Raw genomic sequence first — 23,934 nt, 5'->3', positions numbered from 1 at the left:
TCAAACTTGCCTTAGTGCTATTCTCTTAAAATTTTTTCATTAATATTTCCACTCATACAAAAAGATATCGTTCCATAACACACATATTATCCCTTTTGTAGAGTTTATTTTCATTTATATAACTATTCACATAGCATGCAAACAAAAGATGTTTTCTTAAAAGCCAATAGTTACATCTTAGTCATTATCTTAATAATAGTTACTTCCTTGATATTTGCATGCTGCCAGTTAGTTTTCAAAAAAACCCTTCATATCTGCTATCTGATTCCCTAATGTCACAAGAGGACTCTCATAGGTAAGGTTTACGTTATTAAGTGACGTGACTAAGGGTGTCAGGATGAACAAGTGATAAAAAAGGAATTGAATACAGGCTCTTCTGATTTCTAGTCTACCACCCATCTACCACTGCATCAGTCTTATTTATAATGGCATGTATTCAGCACTTAATGATAATTATTTTGTTTTATTAATTTTCTTTTAAAGAGCAGCTTAAGATTCACAGCAAAACTGAGGGGAAGGTAGATAGATTTCCTTTATGTTTCCTGCCCCACACATGCATAGCTTTCACCATTATCAACATCCCCCACCAGAGTGGTATATTTGTTGAATAGTGGTAAAATTGATGGATCTACATTTACACATCATGTTCACCCAAAGACCCTTATTTACATTACAGTTCCCTCTTGGTGTTGTGCATTCTATGGGTTTAGACAAACATATAATGACATGTATCCATCATTATGATATCATACAGAGTATTTTCATGCCCTAAAAACCCTCTGTGTTCCACCTATTCACCCTTCCCCTACCATCACCACCACACCCTTGATGACCATTAATCTTTTTGTTTCTGTTTTAATGTTTATTTATTTTTGAGAAAGAGACAGAACGTGAGCAGTTGAGGGGCAGAGACAGGGAGACACAGAATCCAAAGCAGACTCCAGGTTCTGAGCTGTCAGCACAGAGCCTGACACGGGGCTCGAACCCACGAACTGTGAGATCATGACCTGAGCGAAGTTGAGTGCTTAACCGACCGAGCCACCCAGGTGCCCCAATGACCACTGATCTTTTTACTGTCTCAATAGTTTTGCCTTTTCCAGAACAGTCATATAGGTTCCTCCATGTCTTTTCATGGCTTGATAGCTCAGTGCTTTATAGCACTCCACCGTCTGGATGTGCCAATTTATCCATTCACCTACTGAAAGACACGTTGGTTGCTTCCAAGTAGAGTAATTCCAGTAATTATTCCAATTATGAATAATTCTGCTATAAACGTGTGTGCAGGCTTTTGTGTAAACATTAAGTTTTCAACTCATTTGGGTAAATATCAAAGAGTGTAAGTGCTGGATCATATGGTAAGAATGACATAATGTCATGATGACATACAATGTAGGACATCTTTTCATATGCTCATTTGCCATCTGTATATCTGTTGTTGGGGTGTCTGTTAAGTCTTTAGCTCATTTTTTAAATCAGGGTTTTTTTTTTTTTAATTGTTGAGTTCTAAGAGTTCTTTGTATACTTTGGATAATTGTCCTTTATTAGATGTGTCATTTGCAAGTATTTGCTCTCAGTGTCTTATGTTTTTATTCTCTTCTCATTCTTTTGCAGAGCAGAAGTTTGGAACTTCACTGAAGTTCAGCTTATCAATTCTTTCATGGGTTGTGCTCTTTGTTTGCATCTAAAGAAGCATCAGCATACCCAAAGTCCTTTAGATTTTCTTCTGGGAGTTTTGTACATTTTTTTTTTAAAAAACTTACATTTAGGCCTGTGATACATCTTTAGTTAATATTTGCAAAGGGTTTAAAGTCTGTGTCTAGATTTTTTTTTTTTTTTTTGCATGTAGATATCCAGTTGTTCTAGCCATTTGTTGAAAAGATTCTGCCCTCCATTGTACTGACTTTGTTAAAGACCAGTAGACTATATGTGGATCTGTTTATGGGTTCTCTATTCTGTTCTATTCATCTTTTCTTCTACCAATACCACACTGTCTAGATTACTGAAGCTTCACCGTCAGTCTTGAGGTTAAGTCCTCCTACTTTATTCTTCACTACTGTATTGGCTATGCTGGGTCTTTTGACTCTATATGAACTTAATCATTTTCTCAAAATAAGTTGTTGGGATTTTGATTGGGAATGCACTGAATTTACAGATTAAGTTGAAAAGAACTGACTTCTTGACAATCCTGAGTCTTCCTATCCATGAACGTGGAATATCTCTCCGTTGGTTTTAAGTAAATTCTTTGATTTCATTTATGAGTTTTATAATTTTTCTCACATAGATCTTGTACATATCTTCTTAGATATATACCAGTAAGCATTTTGGGGGGAGAGGGGTGCTAATGTAAATTGTGTTGTTTTTAATTTCAAATTTTTCTTGTTCATTGCTGGTATGTAGGACAGTGATTGGCTTTTTTATATTAACTTTACATTCTGCAACCTTGCTATAATTGCTTATTAATTCCTATTTTTTGTCCATTCTTTTGGATTTCCTACACAGATGATCACGTTACCTGTGAACCAAGACACTTAAGACACTTCTTCCTTCCCAACCTGTATACCTTTTGCTTCCCTTTGTCTTACTGCATTAGCTACGTTGCTCCAGCACAATGTTGAAAAGAAGTGGTGAGCAGGGGCATCTATGCCTAAATATCCATTTAGGTTCCTTCATATCATACCTTGATGGCTTATTCCTTTTTAGCACTGATATTAGTACAAAAGCTTCCAGTGTCTCACCATTATGTTACCTGTAAGGTTTTTTTTTGTAGATAGTGTTTATCAAGTTGAGAAAGATTCCCTCTATTCCCAGTTTACTGAGAGTTTTTATCATGAATGGGTGTTGGATTCTGTCAAACACATTTTCTGCATCTATTAATACTATGTGTTTTTTTCTTTTTTATTCTGTTAATATGATAGATTCTCAAATGTTGAGCCAGTCTTTCATACCTATGACAAATCCCGTTTGGTTGTAGCATTTTTTGTTTTTTGTTTTTTTTTAGTTTTAAAGTAATCTGTATAGTCAATGTGGAGCTTGAACCCACAACCCCAAGATTAAGAGTTATGTTCTTTACCAAGTGAGCCAGCCAGGTGCCCCTAATTCTTTTTGTAGTTTTTTAAAATTCATTTTGCTAATATTTTGTGAAATACTGCATCTGTTCATGAGATATTGATCTATAGTTTTCTTTTCTTGTGTTTGTCTGGTTTTAGTATTAGGGGAATGCTGGCCTTACGAAATGAGTTAGGAAATATTTCCTCTACTTTTATCCTCTGAAAGGTACCTTAGAGAACTGGTATAATTCATTTCTTTAAATATTTGATAGTATTCACCAGTGAACTCATTTAGGCCTGGTGCTTTCTGTTTTGGAAATTTACTAAATATTGAGTCAATGTATTTAAATAGATAGAGATGTATTTAAATAGATAACAGATTATCTATTTCTTCTTGTTTTAGCCGATTGTGTCTTTCATGGAAAGGGTCCATTTCATCTAGATTATCAAATTTGTGGGCTTCAACATGTTCATAGTATTTCTATATTATCCTTTTAATTTTCATGAAATCTATACTAATTTGTGTCCTTTTACCTTAGTTTATCTCTTTTCTTTTTTTATCCTTAGCCTGGTTAAAGGCTTTCCCTTTGAATGATAATTCTGCAAGATACAGAATTCTAGGTTGGTGGTTTTTTCCTCTCACACTTAAAATCATTCATTCCACACTCTCTTCTCACTTGCATGGTTTCTGAAGAGAAGTTGGATGTAATTCTTATCTTTGTTCCTTTATGGGTCAGGTGTCTTCTCCCTCTAACTTCTTTCAGGTTTTCTTCATCTTTGATTTTCTGTAGTTTGAAAATGATAAACACCCAGGTGTATTTTTTGTGCATTTGTTCTGCTTGATGTTCTCAGAGCTTCCTGAATCTGTGGTTTGGTGTCTGACATTAATTTGGAGAAATTCTAGATCATTGTCTCAAGTATTTCTTCTGTTCCTTTTTTCTCCTCCTTCTGGCACTCCCATTATGTGTATGTTATATACAATATTTTATAGTTGTATAGTCCTTGGATGTTCCATTTTGTTGAGTCGTTTCCTCTGCTTTTTGGTTGAGAACTGTATTTTGAGAATTGACATATGACACTGTGTAAGTATGTGTAGATGTTAACTTGATACATTTATATATTGATTACCACCATAGCACTGGTTAACACCTCTATCACATTATCATTTATTTGAGGATTCTATCAATATGCCCTCTAGCACAGAAATTTTTTCCTCAGCCAAGTCCAGTCTAATATGTCTATCAAAGGCATTCATTTCTATTACAGTGATTTTGAATCCCTTGCATTTCTTTTTGCTTCCTAGGATTTCCCTCTCTGCTTACATTGTCCATCTGTTTGTGCATGCTACTTTATCCATTAGAATCCCTAGCATACTGGGGCGCCTGGGTGGCGCAGTCGGTTAAGCGTCCGACTTCAGCCAGGTCACGATCTTGCGGTCCGTGAGTTCGAGCCCCGCGTCGGGCTCTGGGCTGATGGCTCAGAGCCTGGAGCCTGTTTCTGATTCTGTGTCTCTCTCTCTCTCTGCCCCTCCCCCGTTCATGCTCTGTCTCTCTCTGTCCCAAAAATAAATAAACATTGAAAAAAAAAATTAAAAAAAAAAAAAAAGAATCCCTAGCATACTAATCTTAGTCGTTTTAAATTTCTGGTCTGATATTTCCAACACCCTTGCCATACTGGTTCGGATGTTGGCTTTGTCTCTTCAAATTGTTTTTTTGCCTTTCATTATGTCTTGATACCATATCTTAATGTTAAGATTTTGTCTTGATGGTGGACATGAGGTACTGGGTAAAAGGAACTTCTGTAACGAGGTCTCTAGTAATGTGATGATGAGGTCCAGAGAAAGGGAAAGGGCTTCATAGTCCTATAATTAGGTCTTAGTCTCTTAGTGAATTTATGCCACAAATGGCTCTCAATGTTTTTCTTTTCTCCTTAGGTGGGACATGTTGTCTACGGTGGCCTGGAATAGAGTATTTTCCTTTCCCCAGGTCAGTTGGGCTGATAATACCCCAGTAGGTCAGGTTCTGGGTAACTAGATTGCCCTGAAGGCAGGCCTTATTAAGAACAGAGTGCTGATTCTTCCCCCCCACCCTCGCTGAAGCATGAGGGGACTTTTCTCTGATATTTACTATGGGAATTTGGTCGAGCCCCTTGAGGTATACCTCAAAATCTAGTGGGGTACTCCCCATGACTGGGTCCCCTTGGAATATTTAACTCAGACTTCTGCACACCAAGCCTCCTGCAGTTCATCAGTTACAGTTCAGATTTTGCTACCCCAGAACTGGTTCCTGGAGACATCTCCACTTTTGAGCCTGAGCTCTTGATAAGCCACAATTTCCTGTATTTGCATCTCTCTCCAACTTTGAGGGCAGGGGTTTGCCCTGCGTTCTCTCCTTCCTCACAGATCCAAAAAAGAGCTTTTGAATCTTTAGCTGTGTTTATTCGTTGCTAGGTTAGCTTCTTACACGTGGAACAGGAGGAAAACCAAAAGTCTCTCTCAATAATTTTTTGAATTAATGACAAAGAAAAGGCTGAGGGCTGAACTCTTCTAATACAAGAGATTCCAATAACTTCTAAGTGTTAACTCGTTTAAAATAGAGCTTTGCAGGGAGCCTGGGTGGCTCAGTCAGTTATGCATCTGATTTCGGCTCAGGTCATGATCTCGCAGTTTGTGAGTCTGAGCCCATCTGGGAGTCCCTCTTTCTTCCCCTCTGCTCCTCCCTCACTTGGGCATACACATGTTCTTTTTCTCAAAATAATAAATAAACTTAAAAAATAAGATGTAACAGTAGCTTTGCTAAAGTTACAACTATATTTGAACATTATGTTTTATATAGTTTAAAAATTATTTGGTATAGCAAAATTTTAGGCTAAACTGATTTTAGAATCTGTGTGTTTCTTCACTGAGTCACCAGAAAGAAAATGAATAGTGCAGTAATCCCTCCCTTTTTGATCCTGATATAATTTATTTCCATGTACTTTTTAAACTCCAGGTCAATTTGTTCAGAGCCAAATCACCTAGTAATTAATCACTCATATAAAAGTAAAATTAAATCTCCTTTATTGTTTATGTATGTGTTGTCCAATTAGCATGGGGAGAATTTAAGAATTTTTTTTAACCGACTTATATAAGGGAGCTCCCCATTTATTTTTTATATCATTATATTTCAAGTATTTAATACATCGTGGATTTCTGAACACTTTAATCTAGTGTCCAAAAGTCTTTTCTTTAGAATTTTATGTTTCTGGGGCGCCTAAGTAGTTCAGTTGGTTAAGCGTCTGACTCTTGGTTTCAGCTCCGGTCATGATCTCGTGGCTTTGTGAGTTCAAGCCCCACATCAGGCTCTGTACTGGTGGCATGGAGCCTGCTTGGAATTCTCTCTCTCCCTCTCTCTCTTCCCCTTCCCCACTCATGCTGTCTCTCTCTCAAAATAAATAAATAAACTTAAAAAAATTTTTTTAAAAGAATTTTATGTTGCTAACAATATCAGTAATATTCAAAGGGTGAACAATAACTTGTTAAACAAGGCTGTCTTCAATATTATTACTAATATTGTGCCTTATGCATAATCCAATAATATCTTATGAATTACATGTTCTATACATTTGACAATAATCATCATTGTTATCAGTCTACTCGTTGTCTTGGCTATAGACTTTTTAACTGTGGTTTTCATTCTGGTACATGAAGGTCAGGAATTTCAAGTCCTCCTAAATGCCATTTCCTCCATGAAACCTTCCCAACCTCTCCTGCAGAATAAGGCACTTCTCTTCTAGGCTATCAAATACATATACCACCATTTTAACACTTACAACATTAATTTATCTAACTTGGTTTTTTTTTTCTTTTTTTTTTTCCATTATCATGTACTCTAAGAGCTAGGGGAAAAAATTATCATGGCTTTTTATGGTTCCAGCATTTAGGCCAGTCACTGATACAAACAGAAGGTGGTTAAAAATAAATGTTTGTTTAATAAATGAATAGACTTTTGTATCACAGAATAAAAACCTTTAAGACTTTTGCTAAAATTGTTCATACCATGACAAAAAAAACATGACTTAACAACTCAAGAAAATAGTGTGAAATTAGTGCTTAATAATGAGGTTTCATGCAAGGTTTTAAACATTCTACATTCTCACCTTTTTAACCCAAGCTACAAAGAATGCATAAATATTTAAATACAATCTGATGATGAATCAGTAGCATTTAGTACCACATGAGAAGTTTTCATTTTATTTCCCTGTTTTGCATTCATCTTCCTTTATTTTAAACCTCTTGGCTTCTACGTGTAGGTTAAAATACTTTTTTTTTAAAAAAGGTATTATTCTTCCCTATGCTTATGCAGAAGCTTTGAGAAATTCAACTCTTATTTGGAGTAATAATACCTTCAATTAAAAAAAAGTTAAAATATTATAAAAGTTGTGGCAAAACAGAGAGAGAATAGGCTGGGTCACAGTAGATCTTCTCAAAGCTGGGGACATCCTGGGTAAGGTTGGTGGGGTCGTGGGGGGGTTTAGCCTTGGGCCTGGGGTGGCAGCTTCACCACCTAGGGTCCCCAGGACCCACCACTCCCCCAACTGGTGTCCCCCAGATTCACAGTGAGAACATGGCACTGGCTCTTACTTCTGACATACTGGCCACTGACCTCACCTACACCTGGTCCACAAAGGGATGCGATTTCACCGGGCCCACAAGACCTCTGAGAAAGCCGTCTTCACGGTCTAGACCAAGGGGGTCGCCCTCAACCAGCTGTGGCCGAAGGAGCTACGGACCGTCAGCCCCCTGTTCTCTGGCGGTGTGAGCTGCCTGTGGTACTCAGGCCACAGCATGGAGCGGTATGCTGCTCTGGGTGGCACGGCACGTGCCAGTGAGCACTGCTGTGGGCCCAGGAGGCCTAGAGCCCTCGCCACCCGGCTCCCAAATAAAGTGGGCCCAAAAGAAAAACAAAAATATAAAGGCTGTGGCATTTAGTAGACAAATGGCAATAAATAAAGGAGCTGTTAAGGAGGTACCACTTTTCCAATGATCTCAACCAACTAATAAAAGGACTTTCAGAAGACCTAGGGCACTTGTTTGTTGTAAGAATAGATCACATACAACCATCTCTTCAGGCAGAGACAAACCACTAATTATACCACTTTCCTTTCCTCAGCTACAGTTTTAAAGGAAAACACAAAGTTCCAGGTATATCTGTACTATAAGGTTTTCTATTCCTAGAGACTTATTGAATGTGTTGGCGTGAGCAGTGAAGTGAAGGATACTCAAGGAACTCATACTTTGTATTCTGTCTGGGGACAAAGACATGAAGATTTCACAAATGAGACTCTGATGCTTTCTCAAAGAGAAGACTAGACAGAACACAAGAGTCCGTGCGTCTCCCGTCTTCTTACACTGTCAGTACAGGCTAGAGTGGAGTGCTATAAAAAAAAAAAATCTATGTTGAGGCAAGTATGTAACTCTCTGAATTTACTCTTAGAACAAACAAATGACTGTTTGGGTGATTTGCTGTCTTTATTCCTGCCACCGGTATAAACCAGGGAGCGGTAAGCTTTTTCCATAAAGGGTCAAATAGTAAACATATTTGAGGCTTTGCTAGCCACACAAGGTCTCTTTTCTTAGTTCACAGGCTGTGCAAAAACAGGATTGCAGGTCAGATTTTAACTAGAGGCTGACTCACAGCATAGACACCTTTAAGAGTGGTACCTTTAAGATTATTCAATGCCAATATGCTTTTGAGAACAGAGGCAGAGTGGGGCAGCAGGAAGGAGTATAAAGAACAGTCTGGGGATATTACTAGTATTCGAGCTCCATGAACAGTCATTTTTGATATTCTAAGAGGTACTAACATTACTATAAAAAAGAATCAGAGGGGGCGCCTGGGTGGCGCAGTCGGTTAAGCGTCCGACTTCAGCCAGGTCACGATCTCGCGGTCCGTGAGTTCGAGCCCCGCGTCGGGCTCTGGGCTGATGGCTCAGAGCCTGGAGCCTGCTTCGGATTCTGTGTCTCCCTCTCTCTCTGCCCCTCCCCCGTTCATGCTCTGTCTCTCTCTGTCCCAAAAATAAATAAACGTTGAAAAAAAAAAATTAAAAAAAAAAAGAATCAGAGGAGGCCATTTTCTGTTAATCCCACAGAAATGTTCTTTAAACTGGAAAGCACTCTTAAAAAGTTACTTCTCACTGTAAAGTACTTATAAAAATCATTTCTAACTCTAGCATAAAGAGTAAAAGTGGATTATTTCAACTTCAAGTTCTTTACCAATTAAGAAACTATGACTTAAAAAATTTTTTTAAGTTTTTAAATAAAGCACTTGAGAAACTCTACTGGGTACCAGTACACATGATGAACTGCATACTGTAAGGATCACTTTCAGACACTATCCTGAAGTCTCCAAGAAGTCAACCCGAGTTTAACGGAAAGATGAATTTTAAAAAAGTTGCAGCTATTTTTTTAAAAAAGGGGAAGTTTCCTTCGTTTTGACTCATCTCTAAATTTAGAAAAATACTGTAACTTAAAACTAAGTCTAACCACAATCAATGTAGGTTCTCTAAACGCTGTGGATCTGGGTATCTCATGTCCTACACCAAAGCAAACACTGGAAAGTGAATCTCTAATTCACTTTCTAACTCAAGAAAAACTATGAATTGGTAAGCTGATATTCCTTTTTCTCATAGAAATATGAATTTAACAAAGTCTAATAAAAATTAAAATGTGTTTGTATTACATGTTCCTATATGAACTTAAATAACAAAAGACATAATTTCAGACAGAATAAGAATCAGGGCAATAAGAAAGGTCATAGCCATAGGCACAGTGTCCCACAAGCTGAGAAAATGAACAAAGAAATATTCTCAAGCCAGTGACCAACTGTGTATACTCCTGTGTTCTGATCCTCAGAACCCTTGAAAAGAACCTGTAAGAATTAGAGATAAACAAACCTAATTCACTCATTTTAGTATTTCCATTTGTTTTGTATGCCGAATCTGCAAGAGAGATAGCAAGAAAATGATTAGAGCTTAAGAGGAAATGCATCATGTGGTCCTTTACCACAGGTTCATCATCAAAACCTTAACAGATCTTTGTCATTGTAATACTTAAAACGACAGTTATCTATCAAAAAAAACCCATCCTAATTCTTTCTTAAAGAGAAGGATCAAGAAGTAGAAACCTAATGTGAAGATAAATAAGGTTCTTCTTTAGTTCCCATGATAAAGCACCCTTATGTGCTAATGAACTCTGACAAGGAAGCAGAAGTAGACTGCTTGGATGCCTTTATTGGTTATCTCTCACAGTCATGAAATCAACTTAAGGGCAATACTTGTTAGAGGTTTTCATCAAAAAGAAATGTAAGTGAGGCAGAAAAATTTGATAGCACTGAGCTATAAAGCCTCGGTCTTGATTTTTTTATTAGCATTATGCTGGGAAGAATAAAAAGGCCCTGATCCTAGTTTAAAATCATCATACTAACAAAAAGAATCATAGAAACCTCTTAAAAACAATGAGGAAGGCCTTTATATATATATGTGTACATACATATGTATATATATATATGTATGTACACATATATACACACATACACATATGTATGGAAAGATGTCTCAATAGATTAAGTAAAAATAAAAACACAATAAGAAGGTACAGAAAAGAGTGTTTATTGGGCTAACATTTGTGATAAAAGGAAGGAAAATATCATTTATGCATGAATTTCTTTGTAGCTCCATTAAATATCCCTAAAAAAAGACCTAAGAAACTGAAAACACTGGTTCCCTCTAATGAGGAGGCCAGGTGGGTAAAGGACAGAGGGACAGGGAGATTTTTACCATGTATTTATAGTAACTTTTAAATTTCTAACCATATGAATACATGTACTAACCTATTTAAAAATAAAGCTATATTTATAAAACATTTAAACCACCAGACAAAACAATCTCTTACCAGGTCTTGGGCTTCTTAGGGGGCGTCTACACAGGCTAATTACAGGATCTTCACTCAGCACTAATATAGGAAGAAAGAACATTAAAAAATATATAAAATGTCAAACATACTAGATTTATTATACAATTATCTATTTATTCAACAAAGGTTTTTCTGAACCCTTCATTATTTTAAGTATGGGAATGTAAAACTGAACTACCAATTTCCTGCCATAAAAAATTTATGAACATGATAGAAAAAATATGCAATTTTTCTCAGCAGATCACATTTATATAAGGAATACTAAATAAAACTCTTCTAAATTTCTCATATGAGAACCAAATTTGTACTGTAGCACCAACTCAATTATTCCATTTGAGGCTTATCCTCATTATGGATTATTCATGGCATACTTTAATTTAGGGGTTAACTTCCTGAGAGTTAATATAGTACCTCCAACTATTTAACCCTGTGTGTGTGTTCAGGAAATGTAAACTCTAACTTAAATAAAGTGTTACCATTAGCCAGGGTTTCAGACTGTCTATGGTTCAATGGTATAGGGCTAATGGGGAAGCCAATCCCATCATATAAAATGTTAACCTAGAAAGCCAAGATGTGTTCTCAAAAAAATCAAACAACATTATCTAAAGTCCAATATATATCTGAATTTGGATTATATTATGTTTGTTTCATTTGTCTTTATAAAAAACATCATGGAGCCCCTGAGTGGCTCGGTTGGTTAAGCATCAGACTCCTGATTTTGGCTCAGGTCATGATCTCATGATTTGTGAGTTTGAGCACATCAGGCTCTGCACTGACAGTGTGAAGCCTGCTTGGGATTCTCTCTCTCTCCCTTTCTCTGTCCCTCCCCTGCACATGTGCACATGCTCTCTCTCTCAAAATAAATGAAACTTAAAAACAACAACAACAACAACAACAACATTGTGTTTGGCGCTGTAGGAGAACAGTGAAAACCATTCTGAACTGGTTATCACTGGTCCCCGCCATTACACTGACTGCCTATGTTTGTTTTTACAAAACTGACTTCACGCAATTTCCCCATTAAGAGTATCCAGAAGAGATACTGTGATGGGCCAGGCACTTGTTTGTTCGAAAAACACTTATTGAACATGTTTCTATATATCTTAAAGACAGAGATGTAGAAAAGCAATTAAACTTCTGTAGCTCAAAAAGGCAGAACTAAGATCAACACACAGAAAGTAAGAGAAAAGTTAGCTTTTAATTACTTAAGTTATTAATGTTGTCTCCAAAACAGAACAGATAGTGAGGGAATGATTTTCACCTCACTGAAAATGATCAGGGAGTATATGAATGGATGCTAACAAAGGGATACTTGCATTGATAGAGACTTTGGGTAGATGAATTCCCTAAATCTTCCAGCTGTAAGATTCTATGAAATATCTATCTCAGTTGCTAGTATTTCAAATATCAGGTATTTAAAACTTATAAAAAAAGCTTTTAAAATAAATTTTGTACATGTTCATAATCCCATTATTACAACTACTTTCCTCTTTTTCTCTTCTGCATTCTCACCTTTATCAGGCTTAATTAAAACCTAAAACTCAACTTAATCTATAGACATCAATTACTATTTTTTTCCCCTATCTTTTAAGAAGTATTTCCTGGGGGCGCCTGGGTGGCTCAGTCAGTTAAGCGGCCGACTTTGGCTCAGGTCATGATCTCGCGGTCTGTGAGTTCGAGCCCCACATCGGGCTCTGTGCTGACAGCTCAGAGCCTGGAGCCTGTTTCAGATTCTGTGTCTCCCTCTCTCTGACCCTCCCCCGTTCATGCTCTGTCTCTGTCTCAAAAATAAATAAACGTTAAAAAAAATTTTTTTTTTTTAAAAAAAGAAGTATTTCCTGTATGCTCTATTATGTACATATCCTTAGAGAAGATGCTTCAAGGAGACAGAGTACCAAAGAGAGATATTATTAAAGAATAAAAGAGCAAGTACCCTTATTTTGTAGCAATCTTCTTCCCTTGTCTGCTTTTGCTCACTGCTGCACCCCCAGCATCTAGCATGGGGACTGGCATAAAATAGGTACTCAGTAAAGATCTAGAGAACGAATACTCCAAAAAAATCAAATGTTCAGCAGCCAGAGAATCAAATGTTCATGACAAAATGGTAGATATTCAAAAATAATTATCTATGATCATTTAACTAGAAACCACAACTGTTGGAACAAAAATACCTATTTAACTTTAGGAAAAGTAAATGAAGTTCTCCCAATATAATTTTATATTGTAAAATTAGTTCCATGATTTCCAGAAAGGAATGAATCTGACCACAGAACAGTTATGTAAGAATACATGGACTGGGGCACCTGGGTGACTCAGTCTGTTAAAAGTGTCCAACTTTGGCTCAGGTCATGATCTCACAGTTTGTGAGTTCAAACCCTGCGTCAGGCTCTGTGCTGACAGGTTGGAGCCTGGAGCCTGTTTCAGATTCTATATCTCCCTCTCTCTGTCTCTGCTCCTCCCTCACTCAAGAATTTCCTCTTTCAAGAATAAACATTAAAACAAATAAATACATACATACATACATACATGGACTGAACTGAATGAACAACTCAATGACTATTTTTTTTTTTTTTTTAATTTTTTTTTTCCACGTTTTTATTTATTTTTGGGACAGAGACAGAGCATGAACGGGGGAGGGGCAGAGAGAGAGGGAGACACAGAATCGGAAACAGGCTCCAGGCTCTGAGCCATCAGCCCAGAGCCCGACGCGGGGCTCGAACTCACGGACCGCGAGATCGTGACCTGGCTGAAGTCGGACGCTTAACCGACTGCGCCACCCAGGCGCCCCTCAATGACTATTTTAATGTGAAAACATTTCAATTCTGGAACTTCAAACAGTAAGAGTTCAATCTGTATCCCTGTTCTAAACTAATCAGTATTTCTCCTGGCTTAGAAAAACAGGAAGGCAGATGATGTAGTTGTCTTTAGTACGTTGTTTTAGAAGGTGGCCCGTTGGCTTTGGTCTTTATTCTTAAGGGTATCTTTGGATAGATTTCTCTCAGTCCACACCAGTGGTCCTATATACAATTACAGCACTATTTTTCAACATGAAAGTTAAACAGAAAGTCTATTATTCTATAAGGGGAAAGGCCTACTTAAAGTAGTACTCCATCAAAGAGTGACTACTATTTACATAATTCCTCCACTAGACACACATTATAAGCATTTGTTCAGTAATTCCCTGAACTCTTTCCTTGAAGCATGCCAAGTGCTAGATGCAGGATGATTTTTTTTTTAATTTTTTTTTTTTTTTAACGTTTACTTATTTTTGAGACAGAGAGAGACAGAGCATGAACAGGGGAGGGGCAGAGAGAGAGGGAGACACAGAATCTGAAACAGGCTCCAGGCTCTGAGCTGTCAGCACAGAGCCCGACGCAGGGCTCGAACTCATGGACTGTGAGATCATGACCTGAGCCGAAGTCGGACGCTTAAGCGACCAAGCCACCCAGGCGCCCTTGCAGGATGATTTTTAAAAGTACCACTGAATTCTTGGGGCGCCTGGGTGGCTAAGTTGGTTGAATATCGACTCCTGATTTCAGCTCAGGTAATGATCTCACCGTTCGTGAGCTCAAGCCCCACGTCTGACAGCATGGAGCCTGCTTGGGATTCTCCTCCATCTCTGTCTGTCCTTCCCCTGTTCACTCTTTCCCTCAAAATAAACAAACTTAAAAAAAGCTCTTTTATAAATAAAGAAATAAATAAATGTACCACTGAATTCTTAATATCTCAAATCTCCCAAAGATGTAAATATCCTCATTTCTACTTATATGCACGCTACACTACTGATACATTCCAGGTAATTTATGCATAGGTTCCATCAATTTATCATCTATACTGAGAAATGTTTTTTCTTTTCCATTTCTAATTATAACATAAGCTTCTTGAGAAAAGGAAATGCTTAAGCAAAACTTTATGAACTTCACACCTCTTGTAAAGTGCCATAAGGGGCAGGGAGGGGGAGGGACTCCTTGTATCTGTGTTTTACTGTGTATAAAATATGCATGCACTGTATCATTCCTCAGTGGCCTTGCAGGTTAGGCAGGGGAAATGATAGGATAAAGGCCCGTGTCTCAAGGTGGGTGGGTAACACAAGCAAAGTCCAGTGTGCTTTGCACAACATTATGCAACATTATTACCTCGTTAGTGGTCCTTAAATATAGACCTAATGTGAACTCCAAAAGACTGTTCAAGGTATTTTATTATATAACAGTTTTATAATGGTCTATAGGCTGGTGTTCAACAGTCTTCATTCTATCAATTTACTTAAATTAACACCATAATTTTTATACGTTTACTCTAAATTTTAGAAAAGTTTGCTTCTCTAGGTGTAAGAGATAAGCAAATAAATATACTATGATAAAATTTCAAGAATATGATTTTTCCACATGGCTGGGAAAATCTATAGCATTTATTACTCAAAGCATTTTTCTCAACGTTTATTTATTTTTGGGACAGAGAGAGACAGAGCATGAACGGGGGAGGGGCAGAGAGAGAGGGAGACACAGAATCGGAAACAGGCTCCAGGCTCTGAGCCATCAGCCCAGAGCCCGACGCGGGGGTCGAACTCACGGACCGCGAGATCGTGACCTGGCTGAAGTCGGACGCTCAACCGACTGCGCCACCCAGGCGCCCCTCAAAGCATTTTTCTAAGATAGTTTATAATCTTAACCCAGTAACATAGGCAATTCAAGGAATTAAATATAAAGGGCGTGTTTACTTAGAACTAAACTTGAACTAGATGTACCTTATTCTAAATTGAGGACAGAATAGGTCAAATCATAAAGCATAATCTTATTAGAAGCAATGGCTAAGGAAACAAGTCAAGATAGGAGTTTTACTGTTGTGGGACTTTCTTAATATCAAAAACAGCAGACTGAAAATAAACGGAACTAAAAACCAAAGGAACTAAGCATTAGCAACTGAACTAAATCCATTTCCTTGCTTTCCAAAAGAGTTTTAACAGCTTTTAAAACTTAAGTAGACTGTCAACATAGCCTAAGTCTATGTTACATTGATAACAAAATGCAAATGTTTTTACACTTTAACATCTCTGAAATTGAGGGGGGTGGGGTGCCTGGGTAGCTCAGTCCGTTAAACATCCGACTCTTGGTTTTGGCTCAGGTCACCATGTCACGATTCATTAGTTCGAGCCCCATATCAGGCTCTGTGCTGACAGTGTGAAGCCTGCTTGGGATTCTCTCACTCCCTCTCTCTCTGCCCCTCCCACATGCGCTCACTCTCTCTCAAAATAAATAAACTTTAAAAAAAAAAGTCTTTAACATCTCTGAAATTGGAATGCATCATACAATCTATGGGATGTTACAGTTTAACTGGCAGCATTTCTTCCTTCTAGGTGGTACATAAAACGATGGTGGATCTTACAACTGATGACATTTTAGATTTGATAAAATATTGACCATATCATGCCATGATTTTACTATACAGATCACTCAATCCATTTTATTTTTAGTTTCTTATTTATTTTAAGTAGGACCCATGCCCAATGTAGGGCTTGAACTCACCACCCTGAGATCGAGAGTCACACGATTCACTGACTAAGCCAGCCAGGTGCCCCCACTTAATCCATTTTAAATGGAAGGTAGTGAGACATATTCACTCACACCACCCTTAATGAATTTCACTGAGTGGCTAATTATTACATGGGAGAGTGACAATGAGGTACTTGGGGAAAATGAAAGGGTTTTGAAGAAGACAAATCTGGAGCCGATTTTGGCTGTCACATTATCATGTAAACATAGAGAAGGGTCTTAGCTTCTCTGAGCTTCAGTTTTCTCACCTATAAAATGGGCACATCTATCCTGCAGAGTTATGTGAATGAATTACCATATCCAAAGTGGCTCGTAATTAGTAGATGCTCAAGTATCCATTCCATCTTTTCTTGACATATACCTATATGGTTTAACTCAATAAACTATAGAGAAGATTCACTGTAATTCTGAATAAGTTATGATTTGGGACCCTTGATGAACCAGGCTATAGTGTGTACATTAAAAAAAAGAAATGAAAAAGATGGCAGGTAAGGCAAAAAATAAAATCACTCTTCTTACCTGGAATTTCTTGTGTCCTCTGGATAGTTTTCTTTGAGACTGTTTGGCTTAAAATAGTTTGTGAAGATGGTTCATCCTCTAAAGAACAGAAATGACAACTGTCAAAATTCAGAATACATGATCTGGTACAGATTATGCACCTTAATGGTAATATAAAAGCAAAAATGCACATAATTCATTTCTTTAGCAATGTGTAATTAAGCCTACCAAAACTTAGGAATTTGGGTCTAACTACTCTTGAGGCAATATAAAAACAAATTATTTACCTTTGATGCTTTACTATAAAAGTCTACTACTTTAGAAATTTAAAAGATGGGCTACAGTTTCAGAAATGATGTGGGAGAAAGCAGAGGAGTGAAAAATGTTTAGACCCTTATAGATTTTTTTACTAAAATAGAGGTAAATCCTTCATGTGTTAAAAAAGCTGATAACACTGCACCAGGTTCTGTGGCAGAGTCCATATAATGTAACATTTATTGCCTACTTGTGCAAAGCATTCCTCAGATACTGAAGGAGGTACAACCTAACTTCAATGATGGGATCTTTGTCTTCAGGTTTCTAACCTTAAAAGAAACACACACTAACCTATATATGAGCTAAACTGTCTTGAGTCCCTACACCCAGTAGTAACTTACACATCTTTAACATAAAGTTTTCCACATCAACGCATCTTCAAACGTGTCAGCACTTCAGGTGTCAATAGGTATGTGCTGCCTATGACTGCTCTGAGCTGAAAATCCACCTCCTTTTCCTGGCCATCAATGGTTTACCGCTAATTATGTAATCCCATTGTGATTCAAACCCTCGGATTTTTACCTCATAGGTGCCTTACGTGAGGCTAAAACAAAACTTCACCTGTGACTCAGGATTAGAAGGGGAAGAGGGAGGTGGGTGGGAGAGGATGGCTTAAGGGAGTTGATTCACCTGTGACTTACCTAAAACTATACGCTCACTTTGTCAACATCCTTTTGGCCCATTTAGATAAAAACTAAGAATCCTGTTTCGTCAAGCTACTTAACCAATGAGGTTACACTGAGGAACCTCAAGTGGCGAATTTTTGCAGAGATCACCACACGTGAGACAGAGCGATCAGCTCAAAGTTCAGGATAATTGACTTAGCCCACCTCGGTGTAAGTACCTGGGAGGGGTCTCAATCAATTCATCAACTACTCTATCCCTTGAAACGCCCACTCCCCAAATTTCCCTTCCCTCTCCCCTGACCTGGGTAGCGTTGGAAAAAGACTGGAAGGTTACATTAGAACCGTAACTCTCAGCTAGGAACTTCTGGCTTTTCAGAGTTAAAGGAGGAAATGGAAGTGGCTTTGGTAGCAACATCCGCAGGACAGAGGAAACTGAAGTGAAACGGAGTCCCAAGTGTTTTGATGTCGCGCCTGCCACCTAACTCGTCCACCCTCCGTGACGGCCTGCAGATAAAGGCAATTCGGGACGCCCCTGCTCGACGCACAGGGATGCGCAGAGCTCCCGGATCAGGTCGCTCAGCACGACTGCCTACCCAACCCTCAGCCGCCTGCACCTCTTGCCCGCCTGCGGTCGGGGCGGACCCCGCGTGGGGGCGCCCGTCTATCCGCGCCGCGGAGCCACTGGAGCCCCGGCAGGGATGAGCTGGGCGGGAGCTTACGCCCGCCCGACACGCGCACACACCGCTCGCGCCCGCGCGCCTGCGCTCGCTCCCCGGCTCGCGGCGGAGACTGTTACCTCCGTCGGTCTCACCTTCAGAGGAATGAGGGTCCCGTAACCCTCTCCTGGTCGTAACCGGAGACGGCTCTAGCAGAGGCTGCTGTGACTGCTGTTGCTGTAGACGGGTAGTCCTTCGCGTCTTCATCTCCTCGGCTTCCTGAAGTCGCGGCTGCCTCCTCTGCCGAGAACGAAGGTAGTAGGCGCTTTCTCTCACTTCCTCTTTCTCAGAATCAGGCCGGAACTCTTCTAGCGGGACTCGTCTTCTCGCCGGGGACTTTTCCTTGGCTACCCGGGGCTCGAAGTCGCCGTACACTTCTGGCGGCTCTTCCGAGAACCTCACTTCCCGCCGGCCGGGGCGCGACGGCGAAGGAATTCCGTACGCAGGCGCGTCACTGTCACCGCCATTTTGAGGGGCGAGCCGGCGCCTACCCTCCCGCAAGGGGGGCCGGGGTGTGACGTATAGCCCCCATCCTTCCCTCCCCGGCTCCGCCCGCCTCCCGTCGCCCGCCATAGTTGTTGACGTAGCTTGAGTCGATCGCGAAGGTGGTTTGGGGGTCCTTAGATTCTCCTGCCGTGGGTGGCGACGACTTTTCGGGGTGTCGGGCGGTGCTCGCGGCGGTCAGGGAGGCAGTTGAGAGTCGCCGGGGCCTCCGCCTGCGTCGTCGCTGCTGTGCTGCAAACCCGCCTCTGGGCCCATGGTGTGTCCTGAGGGCTGTGGGAGAGGCAGTGCCTATGCTGGGTCAGCTGCTGCGGGTCACTCCCGCCTCCTGGCTGAAGGCACCAAAGAGGAGGAGAAGAGGGAGGACGACGTCGCTGTCCTTGGCCTTGGGGGAAGGTGGGAGGGGACGACGGAGAAGGGACAACTGGCTGGGCAAATTGCCTTTCCTGAGCCCAGCTGCTCGTGGCAACTGTTGCCCGCACGCAGGAGACGCCGGTCCTGGCCCCCTGTTCCGAGTTTCTGGGGGAAGGCCGAGCGAAAGTCGGGGATGGGGGGGGGGGGGGAGAAGTTTCGGTCCTCGCCCCCAGGCTGTTGCGCAGTTTTCCTGGAACCTTTTTGATCGACGGCTACCTTAGCCATGCCTTTCCAAACTTATTACTGGAGTGATGATATAAAGATCCTTTTGCAAGGGCTATCTTTTCTTGGAAATTTCTTAGTTTTTAAGCCCCTTGTGAAGGCAGCCAGTTTTAAATTTTAAGTCACCTGTTGAGAGTGCAAAGTCGTATCTGCAGGTATACGCTCGGGTAGATTTCCATTTGCAGAATGTATGCAGTCTTATTCCTGGCTTTCGTGTTAAAGCTGTATTCCAGCAGCACTGTTCAGAAACCTTATTAGTGCTGTGTTATGGACGTTGAGAGATGAACAAATAACTTTGATTAAATAAGAGCGCTGTAATTTTAACTTCTGGCCCATTCTTATTTTGATTCTGGGCATGACTTGATCTACTGACTTTGATTTAGGGTTTCTTGCGTTTAGTTTATTGAATAAGAAAGCATGATAAAAGCTGTTTGTTTCAACTCTTCATATTTACAGATGTGGATAACCTGCAGTAACTAGCCAAATTTAGATATATAGAAAGTCAATAATTGAGAGAAAAGATTGTTCCCTCAAACATATACACTTGTCTTGGAAGACTTTCTAGAACTTATTTTAGTGAGTAGGTTTAAGAAATTGTAATTTTGGAAACCAATTACTGAGTCATTCTGAAATTTTGGAAGATGTTTATTTCAAGTATTTTAAATCACCTTAGAATGTTTTTCAGTGATTCGTTTGCTTAAACTGGGCACAAATTTCAATTTAATGAAAGCCTCAGGTGTATTATATTTTCACTAATTGTCCATACATTTGGCTAGATAGTTACATGCTTTAGAGAGTCACCTAGGTTTTAGAGTGTTAGGATCAGTAGTTTATTTCTGTTTACAATATACAATATAGCCAAAGAAGCTGGAGGAACTGTATCAAAGGAGATGCTGCTTTTTTTTTTTTTTTTAAACTTTTTAAGGGAAAATTAAAACTCTAGTATTCTCCTTTGTCCGCTTGGGATAAGTGGTATTGTATGTGGAAAATTTGTGAGTCTTAATTCTTTTCCGATAAAATGCTGAAAAGTACTGATACTTGGTAATACCTGGCTTTTATTCACGATTTAAGTAACCCTTTCTCTGTAAGGTGCCTATTATAGTGCTCATTAACATATAATTGTAAAAATTCTTTCTTGTAATTTTTAAAGGATATAAAACTTTAATAGTGTTAATATACAAAGTTCATATTATGAACATCAGTGCATATTAAGTACGTCTTTAAAACATTTACCAGTATAGTCTCTACATAGACACTTTGGATACAAACTTTAAAACTTAGGTTTGGGGACATATTTAAAAACAAAGGACAAGAAGTTCTACATGTTGCTGAATAATCAGAGAAGATGAGAGGTTCTACCTGTTGAATAATCAGTATGGTGGTGTTTTGAAATTTTAAAATGCTTGTAAAAGCTTAGGAAAGAAACTAATGGCTTTCACTTTCCAAAGAAACAAATCATGAGAACATTAAGTAAAGTCAGAGGCATGGTAGCTTTAACATTAACACATATTTGCTTAGGGTTTTCCCTCTTTGGTCTAGACAATAATCCATAATCCTAGCCCTGGCATAGGCTAGGATTGTCTCCCACTCCTAGCAGTCTTACAAACACCAACTTTCATCACTAACTGTGAAGTGAGGCTAAACTCTTATGAAACCAGATATTCTGTTGTAGATGTTTTCCAAACTGTAAGAGTGGCCCCAAAAGACCTGACGTTAGAGGCAGTAGATTCATAGCCAGTAGTGGAAGGGGTTTGCTGGGTCACCATTACCAAGAGGGGGCATGAGCTCTGGTTGTTAAACAATTACTTTGGGAACGTGAGAAATGTGGAGGAATTCAGTGGCTCAAAAGAGAAGACAGGTTAGAGAAGAAATGATTATAACAAAGAATACACTCATTTAATTCATATATTTATCAAACATTTATTCTGTACCAACATAGATGTTTGATAAATATATGAAAAATTAATGAGTGTATTCTTTAGCCTTAGGGTATTTGCCATATATGAGGGAAGATCTCTATTAAAAATTATAATTCAGATTAAATGGCATCAATTTGTATACCTAGCTGTTATGCCTGAGTCTAGAAATCTAGTGTTGTTGACGCTGGATTTCTAAAACCGCTCTTCTCTTTATTTTTTTAAGTTTATGGATTTATTTTGAGAGAAAGTGTGAGTTGGGAAGAGGCAGAGAGGAAGAGAGCTATAATTCCAAGCAGTCTCTGCGCTGGCAGCTTGGAGCCCAATGCAGGCTCGAACCCATGAACCGTGAGATCATGACCTGAACCCAATTGGACACTTAAGTGACTGAGCTACCCGAGCACCCTTAAAGCAGCTATTTTAATTTTTTTTTTCAACATTTATTTATTTTTGGGACAGAGAGAGACAGTGCATGAACGGGGGAGGGGCAGAGAGAGAGGGAGACACAGAATCGGAAACAGGCTCCAGGCTCTGAGCCATCAGCCCAGAGCCTGACGCGGGGCTCGAACTCACGGACTGCGAGATCGTGACCTGGCTGAAGTAGGACGCTTAACCGACTGCGCCACCCAGGCGCCCCAAAAAGCAGCTATTTTAAAGGACACAGTTTATTTTAAAATAATGTAATTTTTGTATATGAAGTTTGTTTTTGTTTTTAGGGTAAGCAGAAATCTAGTTACTTAGAAAGCATTTATCAATTCATTGTGCATCATCACCTATCTGGTCAGATAGGAAAATAACTCTATTACCTTAGCAGAAAGGCAACACTGTTCCTTTTTTTTTTTTTTTTTTTTAACATTTTATTTATTTTTGAAGAGAGACCGAGTATGAACAGGGGAGGGGCAGAGAGAGAGGGAGACACAGAATCTGAAGCAGGCTCCAGGCTCTGAGTTGTCAGCACAGAGCCCGACGAGGGGCTTGAACCCATGAACTGTGAGATCATGACCTGAGCCGAAGTCAGACACTTAACCTACTGAGCCACCCAGGGGCCCCAACACTTCTTTTCTAATAAGGAAAAAATTAAAATATTAAAGCAAGTTCAAGAAATAGTAGCCAACTCCATTTATTTCCCATTCTCACAAGTAAATGGAAAGTATTTTAGACAGTTACTGCAAATGAAAATGTCTAGCTGGAAGTGTTATACTGAAATTAAGTGAAGTTAAATTCAATGAAATGAGTAGGATATAGTAAATACTGTTCCACTTATTCTTTATTGATTTAGAAATTGCAGTCAATTATTAAACAGTATTTAGGAATCCTGTGACTTTTGCTGAAAGAGAATGATTGAGAAATGAAGGCACCAAAAATCACCACCACATAAAGAATCATTAATCGAATAAATGTTTATCTTCTGAAATGTACTACACAATCCCTCTTCTAGGTACTGGGGATATGGTAGTGAAAGAGTAGACCAAAGACAACCCTCCCTGCCTTGGAGTTTATATTCCACGGGGGTCAGATAAAAAACAAAGTAAAATAGTGTTTTGGTCAGAAGTGTTATAGAAAAAAAAAGAGGAAAGGGAAATTGAGCTTTAGGAGAGTAGGTTTCTTCTGTGTTGTTTTGAGTTAGTGTACGTCAGGTACAGAAGTTTTAGACTTATTTGCCCCTAACCAATCGTGTGTTCTTCGCTAAATTCCTTGCCATCTCTCAATCTGCACATTTATGGGATTGACCAAAATAATAGCTATTTTTCGTCATTTATTACTATAACTTAGCAGGTACCGTTAGGTACATTAGCATGTTTACGGACAAATGAGGTTTGTAAGTAGCCTTGTCCCCGTTTGACAGGAGCAGACTGAGGGTTAGATTAAGCAACTCGTTTGAGGACACTCACCTTGTAAAGGTAGAGGCCAAGTTCCAAGCCACGTCTAACTGGTACTGGGCATTATTGGGTAGTGCCCTCACAGTACTGGTTCCATGGGTTGTTCCCCGGTGTCTTGCAGAGATGCGCGCTTTATTGTAGGATTGCAGGGATAATGGTCCCAGGCGGTTCTGTGGTGCACATTCGCCACGCCTCTCACCCTGGCATTGGCCAGCGGGTGGGGAGTGGAGAGAGGGGCGTGCAGACTGGGGAGGAGGAGGGGCGGGCCGACTACCAGTCCCAGCATTCCGTGCGTCCCT

General features: G+C 39.5%; 2 protein-coding genes across 6 annotated transcripts in view; one reads left to right on the top strand and one right to left on the bottom strand.

The window, feature by feature from the left end:
* The window catches only part of TOR1AIP1 (torsin 1A interacting protein 1), a 49,006-nt gene extending 25,094 nt beyond the window's left edge, over positions 1–23,912 (bottom strand). For 2 of the 4 annotated variants that reach the window (XM_045452544.1, XM_045452546.1), the window contains exons 1-4: positions 18,798–23,912; positions 17,067–17,144; positions 10,978–11,037; positions 9,981–10,025 (exon numbers count right to left, since the gene is read on the bottom strand). In XM_045452544.1, coding sequence (XP_045308500.1) covers positions 9,981–10,025; positions 10,978–11,037; positions 17,067–17,144; positions 18,798–19,275 — 661 coding nt within the window. In that variant the 5' untranslated portion in view covers positions 19,276–23,912. The remainder of the gene's footprint in view (positions 1–9,980; positions 10,026–10,977; positions 11,038–17,066; positions 17,145–18,797) is intronic. The other 2 variants (XM_045452545.1, XM_045452547.1) reach the window with 1 other exon arrangement.
* The window catches only part of LOC123584896 (torsin-1A-interacting protein 2-like), a 40,655-nt gene continuing 34,711 nt past the window's right edge, over positions 17,991–23,934 (top strand). Inside the window, exon 1 of one of the 2 annotated variants that reach the window (XM_045452548.1) lies at positions 17,991–18,196. The gene's annotated coding sequence lies outside the window, so the exon portion shown is untranslated. Of the gene's footprint in view, positions 18,197–18,853; positions 18,958–23,934 lie in introns of those variants that run through there. The other variant, XM_045452551.1, reaches the window with a different exon arrangement.

This window comes from Leopardus geoffroyi, chromosome C3 (assembly GCF_018350155.1).
Source record: "Leopardus geoffroyi isolate Oge1 chromosome C3, O.geoffroyi_Oge1_pat1.0, whole genome shotgun sequence".
In the NCBI taxonomy this organism is placed as follows: Eukaryota; Metazoa; Chordata; class Mammalia; order Carnivora; family Felidae; genus Leopardus; species Leopardus geoffroyi.
This window is presented reverse-complemented; position numbering and strand designations above follow the sequence as displayed.